This window comes from Arachis ipaensis, chromosome B9 (assembly GCF_059453495.1).
Source record: "Arachis ipaensis isolate K30076 ecotype BB chromosome B9, ASM5945349v1, whole genome shotgun sequence".
Taxonomy (NCBI): Eukaryota; Viridiplantae; Streptophyta; class Magnoliopsida; order Fabales; family Fabaceae; genus Arachis; species Arachis ipaensis.
The window spans coordinates 159,074,571-159,099,057 of NC_142444.1; the positions used below are offsets into that span (position 1 = coordinate 159,074,571).

The following is a 24,487-nucleotide window of genomic DNA, read 5'->3' on the forward strand; positions in this document are numbered from 1 at the left end:
AAGTTATAGCTCAAATGATATAATCTCTCCTATCTTCACTTAGAGATATTAGGTTCAAGTCTCACTTCTAAATTTGAGAAAAAAAAAAAAAGGACCAAATTATATATACTGTAATTTTAATTTTAGTCAAAATTGTCAAACTATCATTATTATCCAAACAACTTTTAAAGCATTCAAGATGCATGTACAATTCAATTTCAAGTGAAATAAAGGTCCGTTTGGGGAATTTCAAAAATAATTTTTTTGAACTTTTGACTTATGAAAAGTAGTAGTATTAATGTCTGGTGTAATTTTCAAAACCAAATTACAGCTTTTTAAAAAGCTATTTAGAAGTTTATAGAGAAGTTAAAAAAAAAAGAATTCTCTCATAATACTACTACTTTTTATCACATTTCTTTTAAGATATAAATATTTTTAGAATTAAAAATCCAAATACAAAATAACTTATTTATAAGCTACTTTTAATATAGTTATTTATTGTTTAAGTTATTTTTTCAAAAAGAATTTAATTAACTTGTTTATCCAAATTGACCTAAATAAAAAAAATGAATAAAAAAAAAGAACAAAAATAAAGACAATTGGATAAAAAAACGACAAATTGATATAATTAAATTGATATTTATCAACTTGATATCACGATAATTTGTTAAATTTGTTTATTTATATTATTACTTTTAGCAAACTATATATAAATGGTTAAGACATTGTTAACGTATATGTTAAATTTTACATAAAATTAATAAATAAAAATTAATAAGATCTTGTAATACTTTTATATAAATTTTCATAATATATAAAAGAATATTATAAACCTCTAATTTCTATTATTTAATCATACTATTTTTATTATTGTCTAACCTATTTGGTTCAATTCCATTTATTTCTCATTTACAAATTTAAGTGGTGTTATTTTATCCCATTAGCTCTAGTGCCTTAACATATAATATAGGAAAGTTATTAGTTGTATCCGGAAATATCGGTGTTTCAGTTGTTTTAATCATTGATTTTAATTAATATATAATATATATTTTTTATAATTCAGATCAACGATTAAAACAACTGAAACATCGATATTCTCCGTATATCTAAAACTCTTCCTATAATATATCATGGTTTTAATGCAACAAGGTGTGGCATTGGAGATGGTTTTATATATGTATAAAGTAAGAAAAGAAAATATAATATATATTAGAAGGAAAAAGGTAAAAGATGATGATGATTGTATGTGGGAATAAGAATTGGCAAAAATCTGGTTATTTATTTGTTGTGAGAGAGAGAGAGATGAAAGCATAGGATAGCATAGCATAGCGTGCAATTTGGGAGATGATAACATAGAGCGAGCGTGCGAGTGGAGACCATCATATATATTCTCTTTGTTGCTTCAAAAGCTATGAAAGAGAAGCATACGCGTGCCAATTGCCATCTCCATAACTAACTAACTCATCATCATGTAGCTACTATATACAACTTAAAAGAACATTTATATTATTTAATAATAACAAGATATTTTTCTTGCCCCCTAAATAGTGGTAAACACTTAATTATTATTAGCTAGTGTCTATGTATTACAAAGTGGGGTTCTATTACGTTGATGTAAGTTTAGCATCAGCATGATGATGGTTTCCACACGAGAGGGGATGCTATTAATTAATACTTATTATTGCTCCTGCTGCTACCCAACCATGAATTCAATCAAATCATCCTTGTTTCGGGTTTTGGAGAAGCTATCATGGACTCAACCTCCTTCTATGCTTGTTTATTATGGCTTCCTAAACACCGTACTCTCTTTCTCAAGTTGAACTCACAAATATCTTTAACATACTAAATTGAAATAAACACTATATTTTTCTTAATAAAAAAAGGGTTTTGGACCTTAGTATGGTTTGGATCTTAACTATATATAAGAGATAGTAAGGCCTCAAAGCTAGTTAAGGATTAATAAATTATTGCATACATAAAATATAATTTAATCCAATATTTATTTAAAGAAAGTAATAAACCAACTACTAGATTAATTTATATTGATTATATGTAATTTCATAGAAGCAAACTCAAATTGACATTATTTGATCATAATTTAAGTTATGGTTGTCATTTCTTTTTTTTTTTTTTTTTATTACCGTTTTGTATTTCCTTTCATTTCTTTGCTGATGCTATAGGAGCTGTTAATTCCAGGATTGTTTGTGGTTAGTTTTCTTTGTTTGTTGGGCTTTAGTTGTTAATAAAAAACTATTTACGGTTTTTTAGCCATGTACTTGTCCTTTTTTTTGAATGATTTTTTTTAATTGAAATGGGGCCAAAGGCCCAAAGAAAAGGAAATTACAAAGGAGAAATTGATGGAGATAAAGCAATCTTTTTACCACCAAGTTGGGTTGTTCTGGTGGTTAGTTCATTAGTCTGTTTAAGTAAGTGTCGGAAGTTCGAATATCGCCTTATGCATGCAGACCAGCAACAAACCAAATTCAATATCGCAGCGAATTAATCCTTAACTTGTCGAATTGGGAGATACCGTAAAAACCAAGAGCGGTTAAAATAATTGAAACACCGGTGGTACAGACCAATGTTGTAGGCCGATTGCATTGGCTCTTGGCCACCACAAAATTTAATGTATTCAATTAGACGCCAAAAAAACAGAGACAACCCAACTGTTGGGGCGGTAACTAGATAGGTTACACTGGAGGCTCCATAAAATTTAGTCTCCGAGCCATCCACTAGGCGCCACCACCGCACATAATTCTGGTTCCCACGCCGATGCTGTGAAGAAAAAGATGTTTTTAAACATGTAAAATTTAGCCGTTTTTCTAGTGCAACAGACGGATAGATTAAGTGAGTACTGGGTCGATTTGGGGGCAGAGGTTCTTTGTTTTTGGCCTGGGCTGATCTGATGGCCCAGGTCTCTGTCCAAAAAAAAAAAAGACGCCAAAAAAAGAAAAATATTATATGTATTCAATTGTGTGTACTCAATCAAATTGTTTTAAATAAAAACAGAAGATAATTGGTGACAATAATATGTCCACTTGATCCTTGGTGACAATGAAAATATTCAATATATTCTGTCCACGTGAAAGCTGCTTGATTTCGATGTTGATTAATAATTAGATATAGTTCCTGTTAAAATAGGGTTCAATAAATTAATTAAACGTTAAACAAGCATACAATAATAAACAAATAAATAAAAATCTGATATGATCGACAAGAAGACGTGGAGCTATAAAAGAAATTTAATTTAAGCAATATTTTTTGAATGCCAACTGCTCTTTCCAGTTGTCTGATTCTATATGATTACACACACTGTAATTCAATTAGGTAGAAACTAATGTTCAGTTAATTTTATATGAAATTGATAACTTAAAATTATTAGATAATAATTTAGATAAACATATCAAATTATTTAACGATTTTCAACTCTCAATTGGTAAAAATTCAGATGTAGTCAACTTCATATGAAGTTGATAGCTGAAAATCATTAAATAATTTGACTAAATTTTTTATCCAATAACTCTCAATTATCAACTTCACATGAAATTGATTACACCTGAATCTACTCCTGAATTTCTTTCATTCAATTATTATGCATGGGTTGTTTGACAGAACAGAGTGAAGCTCAGCTCAATTATTAAGATATGATGATATGATATATAAGATCTAGAAGCTAAGCTTAAGTAGGAATGGTTAATTTGATGCAAGAAAATGAAGATAGTGATGGTGTTGGTCCTGATCCAAGTTTGTTGGAGGTGTGCAGAAGCACACCCTCTTGACCCTCTGACCCCTTCAGAGCTCAACCTTGTTCGAACCATAATCACTAATTCATACCCAACATCATCATCATCCAACCTAACCTTTCAACACGTGGCATTGGATGAACCCGACAAGCCACAAATCCTTTCATGGCTCTCCTCCAAGTCCAGGGCACCGTCTCTGCCGCCACGCCGCGCCTTCGTCATTGCCCGGTTCCAAAAGCAGTCACTGGAGATGACAGTGGACTTGTCAACGCGCTCCATAATCTCAACAAGAGTCTACAAGGGGCATGGCTTCCCCACGTTGACTTTTGTGGAACAGGGTCTCGTTTCACAGCTACCATTCAGCTATGAACCCTTCAAGGACTCGCTCAACAAGAGGGCTCTCAACATGTCTCAGGTTGTGTGTGCTGCCTTCACTGTTGGTTGGTTTGGAGAGGAAAAGACCAAAAGGACCGTCAAAGTTAAGTGTTATTACACAAATGGAACCGCCAATCTTTATGCTAGGCCTTTGGAAGGTGTGGCCATGGTGGCTGATCTTGATGACATGAGAATCCTTTCTTTCTCTGACAGGTTTGGGATTCCGGTGCCTAAAGGCGAAGGCACTGAGTACCGATTGTCGAATCTGAAGCCACCCTTTGGTCCTAAGCTTAATGGGGTAAATGTCACGCAACCACATCGACCTGGATTCACCATTGATGGTCACTCTGTAAGGTTCGTTATCATCATTTTTTTTCTATCATATTAGTCAATTATTTTCATATTTGTCGCATTCATTTAATTTCATTAGGAAACAAACATATACTAGTAGATCTACGAGACCATTATTGCCTTTGTTTTATTCTTTTGTTTGTTTGCAAGATTGGTGCCTTGTTGGTTTATTCTCATGCAGACCATTTTAATAAAGACACTAAAAATGTCTTTTTTTAAAAGAAGTTTACATGTGTTATATTATTATTGAATATTTTTTTTATAGAGCAATGCTAGGGGCCAGCAATTTTTGTGATTGGTAGCCATCAAATAGCCATCAATGATAATCTAATGGTGTGAGATTGGTGTGAGATTTCATCCAATGACTCACCTTTCTCCGCTGGCTACATGCTGGCCAAAATTCAACAAAACTGCTGACCCCTAGACTTTTTCTTATAATTATTAGATTCGATTTGATCCGATTGAATTACACAATCTAAATCGAATATCTTAAAATTTTTTGATAAAAAGACAAATATACCCCTAACTTTTTGTTTTGCGGATATTTAAATTCCTAAAAATTTAAAAATACAATTAAATTTCTAAAAAAATAGATTTATTGTTATTGTTATAAAAAAAATCAATTTTATTCTAATTTATTAAGAAATTAAAAAATAACCGATTCATTAATACATCCAATAATAATGCGACACATAAGCGTCTTTTTACGTGTCTTTATGGGAGCATCCCCTATTCTCGTATGCTTCGCTTAAATGTAATGAGTGTGATATGTTTATTTATATATAAAAATCAGTGATTAAATAAATTATTCATTTCGAATACAACTATATTAAGCATACACTAAAATTAACCATGACTATAAAATATATATTAGATATTAAAAATAAATTAAATAATAGAGGAGTGATAGGGGTCAACAATTTTTATGTTTTGTAATCATCAATTGGCCATTAATAGTGTTTTTAATGGTGTGAGATTACATCTAATGGTGGAAGATCACTCACTTTTCTTTTGATGGTTAAGTGCTGGCCACAAAACACAAAAATTACTGACTTCTAGACTTTTCCTAAATAATATATGATGATTAATTTAATATATAAATAATATTTTTATTTTAAATATATAATAACTAATTTAATTATTTTTTAGTGCATACATAATATTTTTGTTGAGAAAGTATATATGAAATTTCTTTTATTAATATTAATTTAAATAATTTAACCATAGTTAAGGCTGATTGGATTTGGTGTGAACAGTTGGGGGAACTGGAAATTCCATTTGGGGTTCGACTTTCAGGTTGGGGCAATAATTTCATTGGCCTCAATCTATGATATTGAAAAGCAGAGGTATCGTGAGGTGCTATACAGAGGATTCATATCAGAGGTGTTTGTGCCATATCAAGACCCCACGGAGGAATGGTACTACACAACTTACTTTGACTGTGGCGAATACGGCTTTGGACAATCTGCATCTTCACTTGAGCCTCTCACAGATTGCCCTCCCAATGCTCACTTCTTAGATGCATTCTATGCCGATGCCAATGGCAATCCAGTTAAGATAACTAATGCTTTCTGCATATTCGAGAAGCATGCCGGTGATATCATGTGGCGTCACACAGAAATCGCAATCCCAAATCAAGTGGTACCATTTTTTTCTCTTTTCCTTTAATCTATAATCTATATATATAATTACTAAATTAGTGGGCACACTTGTATAAAATAATATAGAGTAAATGGTCAAATTCATCTGGAGAAAACACAAATTCTCCAAATCTATTATTAAAATATTTTTTTAATTAAATTTGTTTTTTAAAGATTTTAAATTAGTCACATTAGTTATTCCATTATTTCTATTATTAACAATGTTAAAATTTATTAATATAGCACGTTAAATAACATTATACTGACTATAACACACAATTAGAATCTATGCAGAATACCTGGATCTAGTATCATAATTGAACTTTACCACAGCATATATTTGATAATTCTAATTGATTATTAACATGATAAGCTTATATAATTATATTAAATTAATTTCAAATTGAGAGACACTTTAAAACATTAAAATTTTTCAATTTAGAGTTGATTTGATATAATTTTATAAATTTATAATGTTACTGTGATGTCACGTATGGTGCTATTGCTATATCAGCAAATTTTGATACCACAAGTAACAAAAATGACAGAAAAACTAATGCGATCAACTTAAAATTATTAAAAGACAAATTTAATAAAAAAAATTGGAGATTAATTTAAAAAATGAATGATTTTTTAAATACAAAATTAATTATTTACTCATAAAATATATATTAAAATATAAAATATATAAAGATTAATTTGGCGGCATGCTCATTTATAATAATGTCCATTTGTGATGTGATGGTTTTGCTGTTAGATAACCGAGGTTAGGGCAGATGTAAGCCTAGTGGTGAGAATGGTTTCAACTGTGGGCAACTACGACTATGTCATTGACTGGGAGTTTAAGCCAAGTGGTAGCATCAAATTCGGGGTAAGGATTAAGGTTTAATTAATTCTAGCCAATGCTGATTTAATTACTAATTAATTAGTGACAATAATTAGGTTGGGCTTACTGGAATATTGGGGATGAAGGGAGGGACATACATCAACACGGATCAAATTAAAGGGGAGATAGACATCCACGGCACATTGCTATCAGATAACACAATTGGTGTGTACCATGACCACTTCTTTACATACTACCTTGATCTTGACATTGATGGTCAACGCAACTCATTTGTGAAAACCACCTTGCAGACTCGGAAAGTCAAAGATCCCAAGATCCCTAGAAAAAGTTACTGGACAACTGTGAGTGATACTGCTAAAACGGAAGCTGATGGGAGAGTGAAGCTGGGGTTGGAAGCTGCTGAGCTGGCAGTGGTGAATCCTAACAAGAAAACAAAACGGGGAAACAAGACTGGCTACCGGTTGTTACCGGGGTCAGTTGCACATCCTCTTCTGGTAAGTGATGATTATCCTCAAATACGAGGGGCATTCAGCAATTATAATGTTTGGGTCACACCTTACAACAAATCTGAAAAATGGGCCGCTGGATTATTCGTGGATCGTAGTAGAGGGGATGATTCTTTAGCCGTTAGGAGCAAGAAGAATAGGGAGATAGAGAAAGAAGATATAGTATTGTGGTACACGATGGGGTTTCACCATGTTCCTTCACAGGAAGATTATCCGGTTATGCCAACGCTTAATGTTGAATTTGAACTTAGGCCTACCAATTTCTTTGAGGCCAACCCTGTCCTTAAAGCAATAGTTAATTAGTTCCTTTATCTTTGCATTTCATTGAAATTTGAAACCATTCACCACTCTTGTAATTTCTTCAATTTACACGCTATAATAATGTAATGTTATTAAGTCAATACTTTGATAAGTATAATCATCAAGCAATTAAAAAGCGACCCTATTTTTTATTTTGTTATACCAAAATGTCACTATATGTCATTCATCAAACCAAATATTAATATAAAAAAAATTATTAGAAGGTCTTTAAAATTTATTATTTTTAGTTATTGTCTAATTTTTTAATCTAATAATTTTATAATATATTTTTAACTTATACTTTTAAATATTAATAATTCACCATACTAGTAAAAAATAATAAATTTTATTACTCCCCTAATATTCATCTTACTAAAAAAATACATAATCATCACGTTCTAAACATTATTAATCAAAAGTCCACAATAGCATATTCATCGAAATTTGAAACCATTCACCACTCTTGTAATTTCTTCAATTTACACGGCGACTATAATAATGTAATGTTATTAAGTCAATACTTTATGATTTAAGTATAATCATCGATCAATTTAAAACCGACCCTATTTTTGAATTTGTTATACCAAAATGTCACTATATGTATGTTATTTATCAAACCAAAATATTAATTAAAAGAAAAATACTAAAAAATTTATAAAATTTATTATTTTTAGTCATTATCTAAATTTTTTAATCTAATAATTTAGTAATATATTTTTAATTGACATTTTTAATATTAATAATTAACTACTAATAAAAAATAATAAATTCTATTAATCCTTTAATATTCTTCTTGCTAAATACATAGTAATTTCATTCCAAACATTATTAATCAAAAGTCCACAGTGACGGATCCATAAAATTTTGATAGTGGAGACAAAATTGATATAATATGATAATAATTTTTATAATAAAAATAATATATGTATATAAAAAATTAAATATTAAATTATCTTTTAACCACTATATATCTGTGTATAAATACATGTATTGTTTAACTTATTTTTAATGTGTATTTTATATTTTAATATATATTTTATATAGATAATTATTTTTTATGTACATATAGCATGATTATTGTTATGATTATATTTTGTTATTATAAAATATGATTAGCCTTCAAAATATCTAATATACAAATTAAAATACTAAAATAATAATTTAAATAATAATATATAATTTAAAATTCTATTCTTTTAGATTTTATATTTTTAAAAAATTAAGTAATTTTTCTCTTAACACTACTATCAAACTTTCTCTCTTTCCATATATAATACTAAACAATTATTTAAAAATTCACTTCCCAGCACAATTAGAAGCCGACTCTTATTGATATTCATAGTTAAAAAAGTTCATTCAATTAATATAGTTGCTACACAAAAATTAAAGCTAATTTGAAAAGAATAATATTTTTAAAAAAGAATACTAATTTCGTTTAAATATTAGAATTGATCATTCTAACGAATATCTAATATAAAATTTTTAAATTGATGATTAAATACCAAAAGTTGAGTAAAAAATTATTGTGGGGTCAAATTTAATAATCTAATGAAGCAAATAAATATTATTATCATATACTACTCAAAAAAAATTTAAATTGTAGTGGGGGCGCTTGCCCACATACCAATATACTTGGAACCGTCCCTGCACAATAGCATATATTTTCCTGCCATCTCATAATATATATATATATATATATATATATATATATATATATATATATATATATATATGGCAAAACTTTTCGAAACGCGAAAATTTCTCCGAGGACGGCCCAAATAGGGATATGATTTTAGAGAATTTTTTCAGTGGGAATGGAGATGGAGATGGAAGACAAAATTTCTCCGAGACAGGTACGGAGACCCGAGCGGAGGTCCCCGTCCCATCCTTGCTAATCCCCAAAATTAATAAATTTATTAAATTGTCTTTAATAGTTTATTTCCCATATATGTTTTTTAGTCATTTCACACACACATATAAACCCAAAACTCCTAATCCTCATTTGTATAATCCTTTTTCAATTCATAGATCCTAATGCTGCCCATATTCCATTCAACATTTTTGCAGCCACCTTTGCCACTCTCCCTTCTCACCGTATCGCACACCTCACTGTGCCATCACCCTCACCGCGTCGTGCTCTCTATTTGCGGCGATCCCTTCCGTAACTCTGTCGTCGTGTCTATTCTCCTCTTTGTTGCTGTGTCTCCCACCTCGTCCACTACCCTGTCCTCTGACTCGCCGTTGTGTTTCTCCACTGTATCATTTCGAAAGAAGTCACCATCTTATCATTTAGATTTTTTGTATAAAATCTTGCTGTTTTTGTATAGGATTGATACTTGCAGTTCTATTCATATAGAAATTAATAATTAGTTAGAACTATAAGATAGATGGAGAATGGAGTCCCCGCCAAAAATGGAACCCTGTGAAGAATGGAGATGAGGAGCAATATTCTCCCATGGCGAGAAATGAAGACGGGACGGAAAGCAAATCTAGGGACAAAAATGAGGAGCAATATATATATATATATATATATATATATATATATATATATAATATCTTTCTTATATTTTTAGTCATTCTCAATATAAAAATTACATATGAAAAATGACATTCTTTTTTCTCTCATGACAAATTATTTTTTATCTTTTTTTTCTTTGTAACAAAACAAAAAGGTTAAATCTAATGATATATATTAAATTAGTTTAGGTACATTTGTTTCTAAACTAATAAGAGATGCTACATTTAGCTCTTTATGTAGTCATCCCGTTCTAACCGGCGGCCATTATCATTGATCAAAAGTCCACAAGAGCAATCGCATATATATCTTTTCTGCCATGTTTTAATAATTAAGTCAAACGAAAAGTTGTTAGATTTAAATTGTAGATAATGACACATATTCTATGTAGCGTCCTCCAATTGCAAAGGTTACGTTACGTTGTTATATTTTGTTCCCCGAAGAGGTTGGTAGGTAATACTTAGGATGCTTTCCTCCTGGATGTATATTTAAGGTTAGGACGATACATACATATATAGCTGCTGTACATAGTCTTCCTTTAAATATTTAAGTGTTTTTTAGAATAATATCTTGAGTTCTGTCTATCTTTCTTTTGAACAAACATTTTTTATTTTTTTTTAAAATTATCTGAATTTATTATTTTAAATCTGCCATGACAAATTCTGGTATACACATTTCAACTACTTATATTTTGTTTTTTATTGGCTAAGGTAGGTATTATAGTTTTTAAAATTGAATCGATCGTTCCAACAAACTAATAAATCAAATTTTATATGAATTTAGTTTGATATTTAGACCGTATAAGATAAAGAACCGAAACGAAGCAATCAAATTTAGAATGAATCGATAAAAATAAGTTCGATCGAATCATTTAGAATTTAAAATTCTCTAAGAATAAATGTCCTTCACAATCACTGCGCGATGATTCTTTTTGTTAATATATATGCAAATTATAATATATATTTTTTATTAAATAGTTTACTTCTATTTAATAAATTTTAATTTTAGTTATAAATTCACTTATTTTTTGTTTTTATAATTATATAATATTTATTAATATTATTTTTTTAATAAATATTTATAGTATATAATAGTATAATAGATATAAACTAATTAGTAAATAATTAAAATTTAAAAATAATAATTATTTTAATATAAAAATAAAATAATAATATTTGTGAAAGAATAAAATTAACAAAATATTTATTGTTTTTGTTCCATATTATGTTAGAATAGCTAAATATTTTTAAAATATTAGCAAAAATATGTATATTAAATTTTAATTTTAAATTTTTAATTATTTTTTATTTTTTATTTACACTGGGTCAACTGGTTTGGGTTCTAATACAGCTAGGAGTTTATGCTATAAATATAATATAAGGACAATTGTTAGTTATTATTGGACATAGTTTTCAAACCATGAAGAACTTCATCTTCTTCTTCATTGTGTTCACCACCATTATTTGGAGCTCGAACGTAGAGTGCAGCAGCCACCTTCACCCACTTGACCCCATAACCCCTTCGGAAATCAACCTCGTCCGTACCATAGTCCTCAAAGCCTACCCACCAGAAACCTCAAAAAACAGCACCATCGCCTTCCAATACGTGGGCTTGGAGGAGCCACAAAAGTCAACCATCCTTTCATGGAAATACTCCAAAACCAAAACCCCACCACCACCGCGGAGAATCTACGTCATTGCGAGGTTCAAGAAACAGTCTCTTGAGATAATAGTGGACTTGTCAAGACGCTCCATCGTGGGAAGCAAAGTGTACAAAGGCCATGGCTACCCTATGTTAAACATTCAAGAACAAGCGGCGGCGTCGGTACTACCATTCAGCTATGGACCCTTTAAGGAGTCAGTGAAGAAGAGGGGGTTGAACATATCGGAGGTTGTGTGCTCCGACTTCAGTGTTGGTTGGTTCGGAGAGAAAAAGACGAAAAGGTTGCTGAAGATAAAGTGTTACTACACAGAGGGGAGTGTTAACTTGTACATGAGGCCGTTGGAGGGTGTAGAAGCGACGGTTGACATGGATGAGATGAAGATCGTTGATTACAAGGATAGGTATGTGGTGCCGATGCCGAAGGCGGAGGGGACTGAGTACCGTGCTTCCAAGCTGAAGCCTCCTTTTGGTCCTATCCTCAAAGGCATATCCCTTATGCAACATGCTGCTCCTGCTTTCAACCTCCATGGTAACACTGTAAGGTAATTAATAAGAGAAAGAGAAATGTTAGAAGGTGATTGAAATTTATTTATTTTTAATTATTAATCAATTATTAATATTTAAAAATATAACATAAAACATGTGATAAATAAGTAATAAAAAAATAATATATTCTAATAATTATTAAAAAATTTATTATTTATAGTTATTATTTAGTCATTAATTTAAATTTTTTAGTATATAATTTTTTTAGTTTATAATTCAAATCTTAACAATATATTTTATTTTATATTTTTAAATATTAATAACTAAATAATGACTATAAATAATAAATTTTGATTATTTTCTAACATTTTTCTATTGTTTGTTGATCTATCAGCTTGTTGCCTTCGCTTTCACATCTAACTATTGTGATTTTTCTCCTTGGAAAAATATTGTCCAACTTTGAACTTTTTAAAAGAAAAAATCTAACTATTGTGATTTTTTTCCTTGGAAAAATATTGTCCAAGTGAACTTTCTAAAAGAAAAAAAAAATCAAATTATTGAGAACTTACAATAAAAATATGAACATTTATTATAATGGTTCCACTACGTTACCAACAGCATATCTACTAACTTCTGTCAACTCTTATTTATAATTGTGTTTTATAGAAGTGTCTTCGTGGATGTGTCTAATAAAAATGTATTTTTTATAGTTATGTTTAATAGAAGTGTCTTTATAGATATATTTTCTGAATGTGTCTCTTTATATATGTATTTAAAATATAATAATTAATAATTATTAGCAATAAATTGGCAGATAATATGTTGGTATCCTATACTTTTCCTTATTCTAAACGGGGAGTGCTAAGTAAACAATGACTATATTGAACAAAATGAACAACCACCAATCAAATAAAAACACACTACATCTCCAAGTTAACCATCTAAATCTTAATATTAAAATAACTATCCGTATACCTAGTGAAATGAACATCCGAATCTATTGATCACATTGTTTAATATTTTCATTGTCTACTTATACTTTTCTATTATAAAAATCTACACTATTGGAATGAACACAGTTGGGCGAACTGGGAGTTTCATGTTGGATTCGACGTTAGAGCTGGCCCAATAATTTCTCTGGCTTCAGTGTATGATCTGGAAATGCAGAAATATCGGCAAGTACTATACAGAGGCTTCATATCAGAGCTTTTTGTTCCATACCAAGACCCCACTGAGGATTGGTACTACACATCCTATTTTGACAGTGGAGAATTTGGGTTTGGACAATCTGCTTCTTCACTTGAGCCTCTCACTGATTGTCCTTCCAATGCTGAGTTCTTAGATGCATTCTTTGCTGATGCCAATGGCAAACCTGTTAAGATACCTAATGCTTTCTGCATCTTTGAAAAGTATGCTGGTGACGTCATGTGGCGTCACACGGAAGTCGCAATCCCAAATGTATTGGTACGTTTTCACATGAACACAACTTTACGTGAATAGTCTCTTAGGTAGCCACTTAGCTAGCGTTTGTTTTGAGGTAATGAGACAGAGATTGAGAGATTGTGACTCAATATCATGTTTGTTGGTTGAGAGACTGATATTAAAATTTCTGTTTCTATCTCCAAAATTTCAGTACCTCCAAAAAGTAGGGACATATGAGACTAAAATTTTTAGAGATGGAGACTGAAACTTTAATAATATTTTATATCTAAAATACCCTCATTTCAATTAATTCATTCCAATTTTATCCTTTGTACAAATTAAATTAGAATTTTATTCTTGTTTTAATTTCTGTCTCCCATTTTGTACAAAAAAAAATACTAAGATTTATTTCAATATCTGTCTTTTAGTCCCTGTCTCTCAGTCTCAATCTTTCCGTGTCTGTTTCTCCACCATACACTACCTTATTTATCTTTTTTGAGGTATGCAGATAACGGAGGTGAGGCCAGATGTAACACTTGTTGTGAGAATGGTGTCAACTGTCGGAAACTATGACTATATTATAGATTGGGAATTTAAGCCAAGTGGTAGCATCAAAATTGGGGTAATACGATAAAGACATATTATTATTTGTTTGGTTATGTTATATATGCACGCATGCATGCAATGGTAACTAATTAATTATTAATAAGAGTGTTGATGTTTGAAAATTGAAATAGGTTGGGCTTACTGGAATATTAGAGGTTAAAGCAGGGACATACACCAACACTGATGAAGTAAAAGAAGACATATACGGCACATTGCTAGCGGATTATACCATTGGTACCTACCATGACCACTTCTTAACCTATTATCTTGACCTTGACATTGATGGGGAGCACAACTCCTTTGTCAAGAACACTTTGGAGACTGCAAGAGTCAAAGATAGGAAGATACCAAGGAAAAGTTATTGGACTGTTGTGAGTAAAACCGCTAAGACTGAAGCTGATGCCAAAATCAAGCTGGGGTTGAAGCCTCTTGAGCTAGCAGTTGTTAATCCAAACAAGAAGACAAAACCTGGAAATAAAATTGGGTACGGTTTGATCCCGGGTTCAGTGTCACACCCACTTATGCTGAGCGATGATTTCCAACAAATCAGAGCTGCATTCACCAACTATAATGTTTGGGTTACGCCATATAATAAATCTGAGAAATGGGCTGGTGGATTATTTGTTGATCGCAGCAGAGGTGATGATACTATAGCTACTTGGACTCAAAGGTACATACATGACTAATATTGTTTTCCAATTAAAGACTTATTAATGTGATGTAGTTGATTGAGTTTTCATAATTGAATATACAGGAATAGGGAGATAGAGAACAAGGACATAGTGTTGTGGTACACAATGGGATTTCATCATGTTCCATCACAGGAAGATTTCCCAATAATGCCAACCTTGACTAGTGGCTTTGAGCTGAGGCCTACTAATTTCTTCGAGAGAAACCCTGTCCTTAAGACTAAATCAACTGAACCTGCGCACTGGTCTAATTGTACTAAATGAAGGATTCATTCACATATTGTTAATTAATTGAGTAAATACCCTTTTCGATCCCTATCCATTTGTCTGATAGACTTCCCACCCCTTAAGAAATCTAAAAATCCAAATCAGTCCCTATCTACTTTGATATATGTGCGTTCCAGTCTCTATCTACTTTGAGTAAATGCCTTTTTCAGTCCCTAACCAGAGACTGAAACGTATATATATCAAAGTAGATAGGGACTGATTTGGATTTTTAAATTTCTTAGAAGGTGAAAAGTCCATCGAACAAATGGTTAGGGATCGAAAAAGGACATTTACTCTTGTTAATTTCGGTGTAATTTGGTGATTTCATTTGTACCAACCAACATCTCTTGTCGAATAAAATCACTGGGGATTGGGAAGCCAGTTATAAGATATACATGAGTATAGGGAATGGATCCTCTCAATTGTTAAAAAAAATTGAGAGTGTAAAGTGTGATCTTTAACTCTTCATTGTTTTCTTTCATATTTATTGTTGGTCCACGAGTATATGCATTACGTTACTTACTCAAAGCAACGAATAAGATTATAATGTATAGTGTTAGTTTATATTTTCATGTCTAATACAAAGTGAAATGCATCTGGTTCTATGTTTCTAACTTGGTTTATCTCCCTCCCTCGAAAGAAAATTAGATAAAATATGCGAATGATTATATCATTATGTTGGATTAATAAAATATAATTTATTGCCATGTTGGTTTGCTGGATCAAGTTCATTGAATATATTATTCAAAGCAATGGATTGCTGTCGAAAAAGTTAGCAGGCCTGAGTTCAAATCCAGCATGAATTGCTGGCATTGCAGGGAAATCTTCTTGGTAAGGAACGTGATGAAGTCCTATGGTGTGCCACAATACTATGTCTTTATTCTCAATCTCTCTGTTCCTTTCGCTCCAAACGGCTAAGCCATCATCTCCACGGCTCCTATCAGAGTAGAACCCACCAGCCCACCTTTCTGACTTGTTATAGGCGGTCACCCAAACTTGATACTGTGTGTAAGATGCTCTTATTTGTGGATAATCATCTTCGGATAGAACAGAGGTAACCGGCTGTGAACCGATCAGCCGGTAGCCCACTTGGTTCCCTACCTTTGTCCTTTTGTTGGGGTTCACTACCAATAGCTCAGCCGGCTCCAAGCCGAGCCGAATTCTAGCCTCGGCTTCCCCCTTAGCGGCTTCTCTAACAACAGTCCAATAACTCTTCCTTGGTGTTCCAAATAACCCATTTGTTGCTCTTTGCTTTTGTAACTTGGCATTGATGAAGGAGTTTTGACTCTCATCAATGTCAAGGTCAAGATAGTAGGTTATGTGGTGATCATGATTATTGGCTATGGTGTTTTCTGCCACTAAGGTTCCAAACACTTTTTCTGATGATGATATTATCTCATTGTTTTGTGTATATGGGACTGCTTTCATCTCCAATATGCCTGTTAGATCCACCTATATATCAATCAAAATATCTTAGAAGTGATTAATTCCTGAAGCACTAATTAAATAGACATGGAAACACAATGAAACAATCTTACTCCAACTTTTATGCTGCCACTCCTCAGAAATTCCCAATCAAGAACATAATCATAGTTTCCCACAGTAGCAATCATTCTCACTACCAAATTAATTTCAGGCTCTCCATTTCTTATCTGCACCAAGAAAAATGGAACAGCATCATGTATTGTAATAAGGTGATTAACTGAAAATTGTTACACATATCTGAACTATCATTGTCAATCTTCAATAATAGATATTTTCTATTGTACCTATCACTCACTTGCCTAACTCAAATATAAAGATAGAGGTGGATCTCACCTCAAAATATATCCAACACTGTAGGTTAGTCACCTTTAGACAATAGTGGTAGGGGGCGTAAGTTACTGAACTGGACCGAAAATTACCGTAAAACCGAACTAAAAATTATAACAACCGATTTAAAAATCGAAAAAATCGGTTTTTTTTTGTTTTTTTTTTACAAAACCGATCAGTTCGGTTTGATTTTCAGTTGGCTCGATAGAAATCGAACCGAACCGAACCGAACCGAAGATATGCATACATTTCAATGTTTTAACCATTTTAACCTTTAACCTAACAACAAAAATTCTAAACCCCTAACTATTTCAATGTTTTACTCTTATTATTTCAGTTTATTGACTATTTTAAACTTCTAATTATTGTGATTCATATTCTTCTCATTAGAAATTAAAAACCGAAAAACCAACCGAACCAAACTGCTGTTGGTTCGGTTCGATTGGATTCGGTTGTTGTAAAAGTAACAAACCGAACGATTGTGTGTCTGTAGGAACCGAACATATCGGTTCGATTGGTTTTTTATCCAAAACCGACCCCAACCGAACCGATAATTAGAATAGAAGAATGAAGATATTCAAGAAATATATACCATTTTGATGGGATTATTGATTTCCATGTGCCTCCAAGCCACATTTCCAGAAGTCCTTTCAAAAATGCAAATAGCCCTTGGAACCTGTTGAACCTCTGCATTAGGTCCAGCCATGAAGCCATCCATGAACACTGCATTCAAAGGGCAATCAATCCCTGGTTGCAGGCTATCAGCTGCACGTCCAAAACCAAATTCTCCAGCATCCATGAAAGTCCTAAAATACCATTCCTCTGTTGGATCCATGTAAGGCACAAATGTTTCAGACACATGACCCCTATACATCACCCTCCTATATTTTCTCTCCCTTTCATCAAATATTGAAGCAGTGGATATTATCATCCCTGCCCTTGCATTGAACCCAACATGGAAAACCCACTTATCCCATTTCACCTCATTCCCATTCATGCTGAATCCAATAGCATTAGTATCTGATACATTAATATCACTAAGGTTTCTCATTGAAGACTGAAATTCTGTGCCTTCAGCTTTAGGCAAAGGTGCTTTGTACCTATCATTGTACATTGTGATCTTCATTGAATCAACATCAACAAGCACTGTGATTCCCTCAATAGGCCTAGCCCACACATTCACTGAACCACCTCTATAAAAACATGCCACTTTGAGTTCTCTCCTTGTGATCTCTTCTCCATACCAACCAATTGTAAACGGCACGCAAGAAACTTCTGAGAGATTCAAGCCTCTCTTGCTTATTGATTCTTTGAATTTGGGGTATTGAAGGGGCAACTTGCTTGCTTGGAAAAGCTCTGTGAATGTGAATGGGGGGTATCCATGGCCATTGTAGATTCTGTCAGATACAATGGAGCCTCTTGTTAGGTCAAGTACAAGCTCGTGTGTGTCACCATTGGCTCTAACAACTACCTTGGCTTGACGAGGAACAGTTACACTAGGCTTGTCTTTTGTGTTGTTCTTTGAAGATAGCCACTTTAGGACATCGTCTTTGTTGGGTTCTTCAACATCCACAAAGTGATAGGTTAAGTTAGGAATGGCACCAAGGTAAGAGTTTTGAACTATGTTTCTTGTTTTGTTGATTTCAGATGGTGAGAGAGGGTCTAAAGGGTGAGATTTTGTGAAGCTAATTATGAATATCAGAAAGAATGCTATAACAATAATAATCATGTGTGCTGCTGCTTTATCAAACATTTTGATTATATTCATAATAATTATGTTTGGGATATAACTAATATGATGCAACCTCCATTTACATTTATAGCACTGATGATTTAAATGTTGAGTGTAGAGTGTGCATGGCCTGGCCCGAAGACTCGGCCCGGCTCCGAACACTCGGCCCGGTCCCGAACAATTTAGGGAGTATTTTGATGTGATTTTATCGGGTCTAGGGTCGGGTAAGGATCTCAAAAATAGACCTTGTCATTATTTTGGGTCGGGTCCGGGCTATGGTTCGGGTCACCCGAAGTCGGCCCGATGGCCCCGTCATCATACACAATTAATATTTTGTGTTATTAGTGATGGATGATGGCTATTCTTATGAGGAATTTAAGTATTGTAAACCTTAATATTTTGTGTTATTAGTTATTATAAGACTATAAGTTAATGTTTTATGTTTAAAATGTATAAGATTTTAGACTAATGCATAATATTATGTTATTTATATTGATTTAAATATTTGGTGTTATTAGACAATATTAGTATTGATTATGGTTATGCTTTAATTTTAGAGAAGAGTTGGTTTTTGTTATATTTTTCTAAGTGAATTTTACTATGTCAAATAATGGTTGGAGTCTTGAAAATTTGGATATTTTTATCATGCTAGCTTATAAGAAAATATCAAGGTAATGTAATGTTAACGGCCCGATTTTCACCCGGTTTTTACCCGGTATAATCGTAGTTCGAAAGTGCATAGGTTTCATCGGGCCTAGGGTCGGGTTCGAATCTAATAAATAGACCCGATATATATTTCGAGTCGGGTCTGGTCACCATGCACAACCCTAGTTGAGTGTATTCTAATGAATTAAGAAAATAGTAACAACCAACCAAAATTTTGTTGTCAAGATAAAGTGATTTACGTTAGAATGATCTCAAAGATTCTGACTTGGTAATAACATTAGTGATTAGTCAATGCGTTAAACGGAATTATATTCCTTTCTCTTCTGGCCAAGATAGATAAACAATTGAGTAAATTAAACTTTCTTAATGAAATAATTATGCATGCTTAGTTAGGACAATTATTTTAAAGCCGGGAACAGCGCCGCCGTTTGATTTTCAGCAATATCTATCTATATTATATACAAGTTTTTTCTTGAGTTTACAGCAATAGAATGATATTAATAATTTATATTTGTTTGCTTTACTTGTACATTGAAACAAGAGTATGTGATATTACTCATTAGCGTGCTTATCTTCGATGACATGCATATGTTACTCTTGAAAAATGAAATGAACCACGTGAAAGATCAAGTTTTAAGAATAATGAACACTAAATTCCTTTATACTTATTTGGTTCCGTTTTTAAGCTACATATATAGATTGCTTTGAGAGGAACAAGAAGTGTTATGAATCCAAATCATTGACGTCAAATTAAGAATTTGAGATCTTTTTATCTGCGCAATATCACGTACGTCATGACAGAACATTGTTGCGTGACATGAGTTGTTTTTTTTAGATAGATCAACTAGGGGTGTAAGTTATCGAATCGGACCGAAAATTACCGCAAACTGAACCGAAAATTACAACAATCGATTTAAAAACCGAAAAAATCGTTTTTTTTTTTTTTTTCTGACAAAACTGATCGGTTCGATTCGGTTTTCAGTTGGTTCGATAAAAATCAAACCGAACCAAACCGAACTGAAGATATGCATCCATTTCAATGTTTTAACCATTTTAACCTTTAACCTAACAACAAAAATCTCCAATCCCTAACCATTTCAATGTTTTACTCTTATTATTTCGGTTTATTGACTATTTTAAACCTCTAATTATTGTGATTCATACTTTGTTCATTAGAAATTAAAAACCGAAAAAACCGATCGAACCAAATTGCTGTTGGTTCAGTTCGGTTCGATTCGATTGTTGTAAAAATAGCAAACCAAATAATTATGTGTCTGTAGAAACCGAACATATCGGTTCGGTTGATTTTTAGTTCAAAACCGAACCAATAACACCCCTACACACAACACTAAAGAATTCATACTCAACAGATACAGCGTATTAAGAGACATATGATTTTACCAATTGAAGGAGGCTTCAGCGTATTAACTTGCCACCGTTTTTTGTTTTTGGTCACCGCCGCTTTTTGTTGGGTCGGTCCAACCTAAATCGTCACCACACGTGGTTTAAATTTTGGGCTCGGTCAAATTTGGGCTTGGCCAAACAAAAATTGATTCATTTTTTATTTTAAGTCTACACCAGCTCAGAGAGGGAGTCCGGCTATGTCCAAAGAAGACTAATATTCGTCCTCAGTATAATAAAAAAGAAAAATGATCCTAATTGTAATTTGTTCAACAGAGCTTGAATTCTAGTTAAATTCCCAGTCCGAATTGAAATGTACGAGTATTGATTCTAACATTTTATGAGAATTTTCTGCAGTAAATATTTTACCAATTAAAAATAGCATTGATATATTATTTTACAGACACTATTAGATAGGAAAAAAAAACCCTAACCCTAATCAAATGAGTAGTTTAATATATTCCTAAACAGCTAGCTAAAGTGTCTAATGTAGCCGCAAAATATAATAAAACAAATTAATTAATATTACTGTAAACTGAAAAAGAAAAATTGTCCACGAGTTGAGTTGAGTTGAGTTGAGTTTGTGATGTTTCTCTATGAAGCTCTAGAATTCGACAACATTTGTAGTTGTGCGTGTGTTTTTCATAGTGAAGTTGGTTTTCGTACGCTGAACTCCATCCCTCTGCAATTCGATCGCTGCATTAAGGTCTGTCACCTGCGCCTTCCTTTCTTCTCATTCTTGCTTCTTTGACGGTATCATTTTTGCTGAAACTCTCTTAATACAACAGGGAATAACCATTTCTCTTAGCTTTAATTGTTCGCCAATTGTTACGTGGCTGATGACTCTTTACCCTGTTGGTCATATTTGACACTAAAGTTTGAATTTTTTAGAAAGAACTTAGACATTATAGTTATTTAGGTTTCCTTTGTGTTATTGAAATTGATTTGTATTTTTATGAATTAGCCTGAACTCTTTAATCATTTTTCAAAACAGGTGTTTATAAGAAAACCTACATGAAATGGGCCTTTTTGGTTTCTAGAGTTTACTTCCTGAGTGTTGAAGTGTTCTGTTTCTGAATTGTGATGTTTCTTAGAAACTTTTTCTCAATCAGTTAAATGAAGGATGGCAGAACCTGCATATACTGTGGCATCTGATTCTGAGACCACAGGAGAGGAAAAGTCATCTTCAACTTTTCCTGAAATTGCCATTGGAATCGATATTGGCACATCTCAATGCAGCATTGCTGTGTGGAATGGTTCCCAAGTGGAGCTTTTGAAGAACACAAGAAATGAGAAGATAATGAAGTCCTATGTCACTTTCAGAGATGATCTACCTTCTGCTGGAGTTAGCAATAACCTTTCACATGAGCATGAAATGATGTCTGGATCTGCAATCTTCAACATTAAACGATTAATTGGCAGAACTGATGCTGATCCAATCATCCATTCCTGTAAAAATCTCCCATTTCTGGTTCAGACATTGGAAATTGGTGTCCGCCCTTTTATCGCTGCCTTGGTGAACAATATGTGGAGATCCACCACTCCTGAAGAAGTGTTGGCAATATTTCTGGTGGAGTTAAGAGCAATGGCTGAAGCTCAATTGAAATGTCCAATAAGAAATGTAGTGATTACAGTTCCAGTTTCATTCAGTCGGTTCCAGCTAACCCGGGTTGAACGTGCTTGTGCCATGGCCGGCCTTCATGTCCTCAGGCTGATGCCTGAACCAACAGCTGTGGCTTTGTTATATGCACAACAGCAGCAGCAGACAACTAATGAGAATATGGGCAGTGGTAGTGAGAAAATCGCCCTCATTTTCAATATGGGTGCTGGTTATTGTGATGTTGCTGTGACTGCTACAGCCGGAGGAGTTTCGCAGATAAAATCCTTGGCAGGAAGTACCATCGGTGGGGAAGACTTACTTCAGAATATGATGCGCCATCTCTTGCCAGATTCTGAAAGCTTATTTAGGAGTCACAGTGACAAAGAAATCAAGACAATTGGCTTGCTTCGACTTGCGACTCAGGATGCAATTCATAGGCTTTCTTCTCAGTCCAATGTCCAGGTTGATATAGACTTGGGAGATGGACTGAGGATATGCAAGGTTATTGACCAGGAAGAGTTTGAGGAAGTAAACAGAATAATATTTGAGGAGTGTGAAAGCCTTATTATCCGGTGCTTGCAAGATGCGAAGGCAGAAGTTGAGGATGTAAATGATGTGATAATTGTTGGTGGATGCTCTCATATTCCAAAGGTGAAGAATCTTGTTAGTAGCATATTCAAAGGGAAGGAACTTTATAAAGGGATGAATCTCTTGGAAGCTGCCGTCTGTGGCGCAGCAGTGGAAGGAGCTATTGCTTCGGGTATCAGTGATCCCTTTGGGAACTTGGACTTGTTAACCATCCAATCAACGCCTCTTGCTATTGGGATTCGAGCTGATGGAGGCAATTTCGTCCCTGTAATACCTAGGAATACTGCAACGCCTGTGAAGAAGGAACTAGTATTTACCACTCTTCATGATAATCAAACCGGGGCATTGATTATTGTATATGAAGGTGAAGGAAAGAAGGCAGAGGAGAATCACTTGCTGGGATATTTTAAGATAATGGGAATACCTTCAGCACCAAAAGGCATTCCAAAAATTAATTTGTGCATGGACATAGATGCTGCAAACATGTTGCGAGTTTTAGCTGGTGTTGTGATGCCTGGATCACGACATCCTGCAATTCCTGTCATGGAAGTGAGGATGCCAATGGTTGATGATGGGCATGGTTGGTGTGCTGAGGCTCTAAATAGAACCTATGGTTCTACACTGGATTTGGTAACTGTGCATACAAAGGGATAGGGAATAGTGATGTTTAGCATCATTGTAACTCTTTTGGTGCTATGTTTTATTGTGTTTCTGAATACTTGATACACCTGCAATTGAAATATAGCTCAAACAATATGAAAGGTAAATGTAGAATTCAGTTAAATTAGTTGCAGACCTGGCTGGGGAGCCGTTAGAGCTATTAGAGTTCAACTGATTTTTAACGAACTAGGTAGATTGCATAATATATATTTTGTTTTTATGTGTAGTGCAGCACTGTAAAAGAAGCGATATTAATTGGATCTTAATCTTCTCCAGTTTCTAAATCAAGAAAAGCTCTCTCACCCTCAATATCTGTCACTCTCAATATCAAATTCTCTCTTGCTCTCAAGTCTAAACCTCCCTGGCTCCCTTTCTCTGCACTCTTTGCAATAACAGCAGAGTTCTTTAATTTCTTGCTGCTTAAGTTGCTGGTACCATTTTACATGGTATCAAAGCTTTCGATCCAACAAATGGCAATTAATTTATATGACTAAATTAAGTGTTTGTGACTTGTCTTCTGAGAATGCAAAGGAATCAACACTTTTGGTAAAAAAAGAAAATGAAAAGTTGACTAGCTTTTGCTCAAATGCAAGAAAAAAATGTTGGTAATATGTTCAGCCTCGTTGCTCGAGTATGGCTT

General features: G+C 33.1%; 3 protein-coding genes and 1 pseudogene across 6 annotated transcripts; 3 read left to right on the forward strand and 1 right to left on the reverse strand.

Moving 5' to 3' along the window:
• The first annotated feature begins 3,564 nt into the window (after positions 1-3,564).
• Positions 3,565-7,899, forward strand: LOC107618246 (amine oxidase [copper-containing] alpha 2, peroxisomal). The gene is made up of 4 exons (XM_016320257.3): positions 3,565-4,451; positions 5,705-6,089; positions 6,846-6,959; positions 7,031-7,899. The coding sequence occupies exons 1-4, from the start codon at positions 3,691-3,693 to the stop codon at positions 7,742-7,744; spliced, it is 1,974 nt and encodes a 657-aa protein (XP_016175743.1). The 5' UTR covers positions 3,565-3,690; the 3' UTR covers positions 7,745-7,899.
• A 3,761-nt stretch (positions 7,900-11,660) lies between these two features.
• LOC107618244 (amine oxidase [copper-containing] alpha 2, peroxisomal) lies at positions 11,661-15,513 on the forward strand. Its single transcript, XM_021111218.2, has 5 exons — positions 11,661-12,460; positions 13,484-13,868; positions 14,335-14,448; positions 14,564-15,102; positions 15,187-15,513. Exons 1-5 carry the CDS (start codon positions 11,676-11,678, stop codon positions 15,383-15,385), a joined length of 2,022 nt encoding a protein of 673 aa, XP_020966877.1. The 5' UTR covers positions 11,661-11,675; the 3' UTR covers positions 15,386-15,513.
• Positions 15,514-15,983: 470 nt separating this feature from the next.
• AO1 (amine oxidase 1) lies at positions 15,984-18,968 on the reverse strand. The gene is made up of 3 exons (XM_016320258.3): positions 17,793-18,968; positions 16,927-17,040; positions 15,984-16,840 (listed from the first exon to the last, which is right to left on the reverse strand). Exons 1-3 carry the CDS (start codon positions 18,966-18,968, stop codon positions 16,133-16,135), a joined length of 1,998 nt encoding a protein of 665 aa, XP_016175744.2. The 3' UTR covers positions 15,984-16,132.
• A 2,561-nt stretch (positions 18,969-21,529) lies between these two features.
• Positions 21,530-24,156, forward strand: LOC107619356 (heat shock 70 kDa protein 8 pseudogene; annotated as a pseudogene). 3 transcript variants are annotated; one of them, XR_015899058.1, is made up of 2 exons: positions 21,530-21,705; positions 22,112-24,156. The product of XR_015899058.1 is annotated as a heat shock 70 kDa protein 8 pseudogene, transcript variant X2 (transcript). The 3 variants fall into 3 exon arrangements; XR_015899059.1 differs by having other exon boundaries at positions 21,532-21,705; positions 22,094-24,156; XR_015899057.1 differs by having other exon boundaries at positions 21,537-21,705; positions 21,994-24,156.
• The last annotated feature ends 331 nt before the right edge of the window (positions 24,157-24,487 follow it).

Bases quoted from the DNA above. Each gene is read 5' to 3' on its own strand.
- LOC107618246 (XM_016320257.3), top strand. From the start codon at position 3,691: ATGAAGATAGTGATGGTGTTGGTCCTGATCCAAGTTTGTTGGAGGTGT. The intron at 4,452-5,704 runs GTTCGTTATCAT...TGGTGTGAACAG, and splicing joins ATTGATGGTCACTCTGTAAG to TTGGGGGAACTGGAAATTCC. The intron at 6,960-7,030 runs GTAAGGATTAAG...GACAATAATTAG, and splicing joins GTGGTAGCATCAAATTCGGG to GTTGGGCTTACTGGAATATT.
- LOC107618244 (XM_021111218.2), top strand. From the start codon at position 11,676: ATGAAGAACTTCATCTTCTTCTTCATTGTGTTCACCACCATTATTTGG. The intron at 12,461-13,483 runs GTAATTAATAAG...GAATGAACACAG, and splicing joins CTCCATGGTAACACTGTAAG to TTGGGCGAACTGGGAGTTTC. The intron at 13,869-14,334 runs GTACGTTTTCAC...TGAGGTATGCAG, and splicing joins TCGCAATCCCAAATGTATTG to ATAACGGAGGTGAGGCCAGA.
- AO1 (XM_016320258.3), bottom strand. From the start codon at position 18,968: ATGAATATAATCAAAATGTTTGATAAAGCAGCAGCACACATGATTATT. The intron at 17,041-17,792 runs GTATATATTTCT...TTCTTGGTGCAG, and splicing joins TCAATAATCCCATCAAAATG to ATAAGAAATGGAGAGCCTGA. The intron at 16,841-16,926 runs GTAAGATTGTTT...ATTGATATATAG, and splicing joins GTGGCAGCATAAAAGTTGGA to GTGGATCTAACAGGCATATT.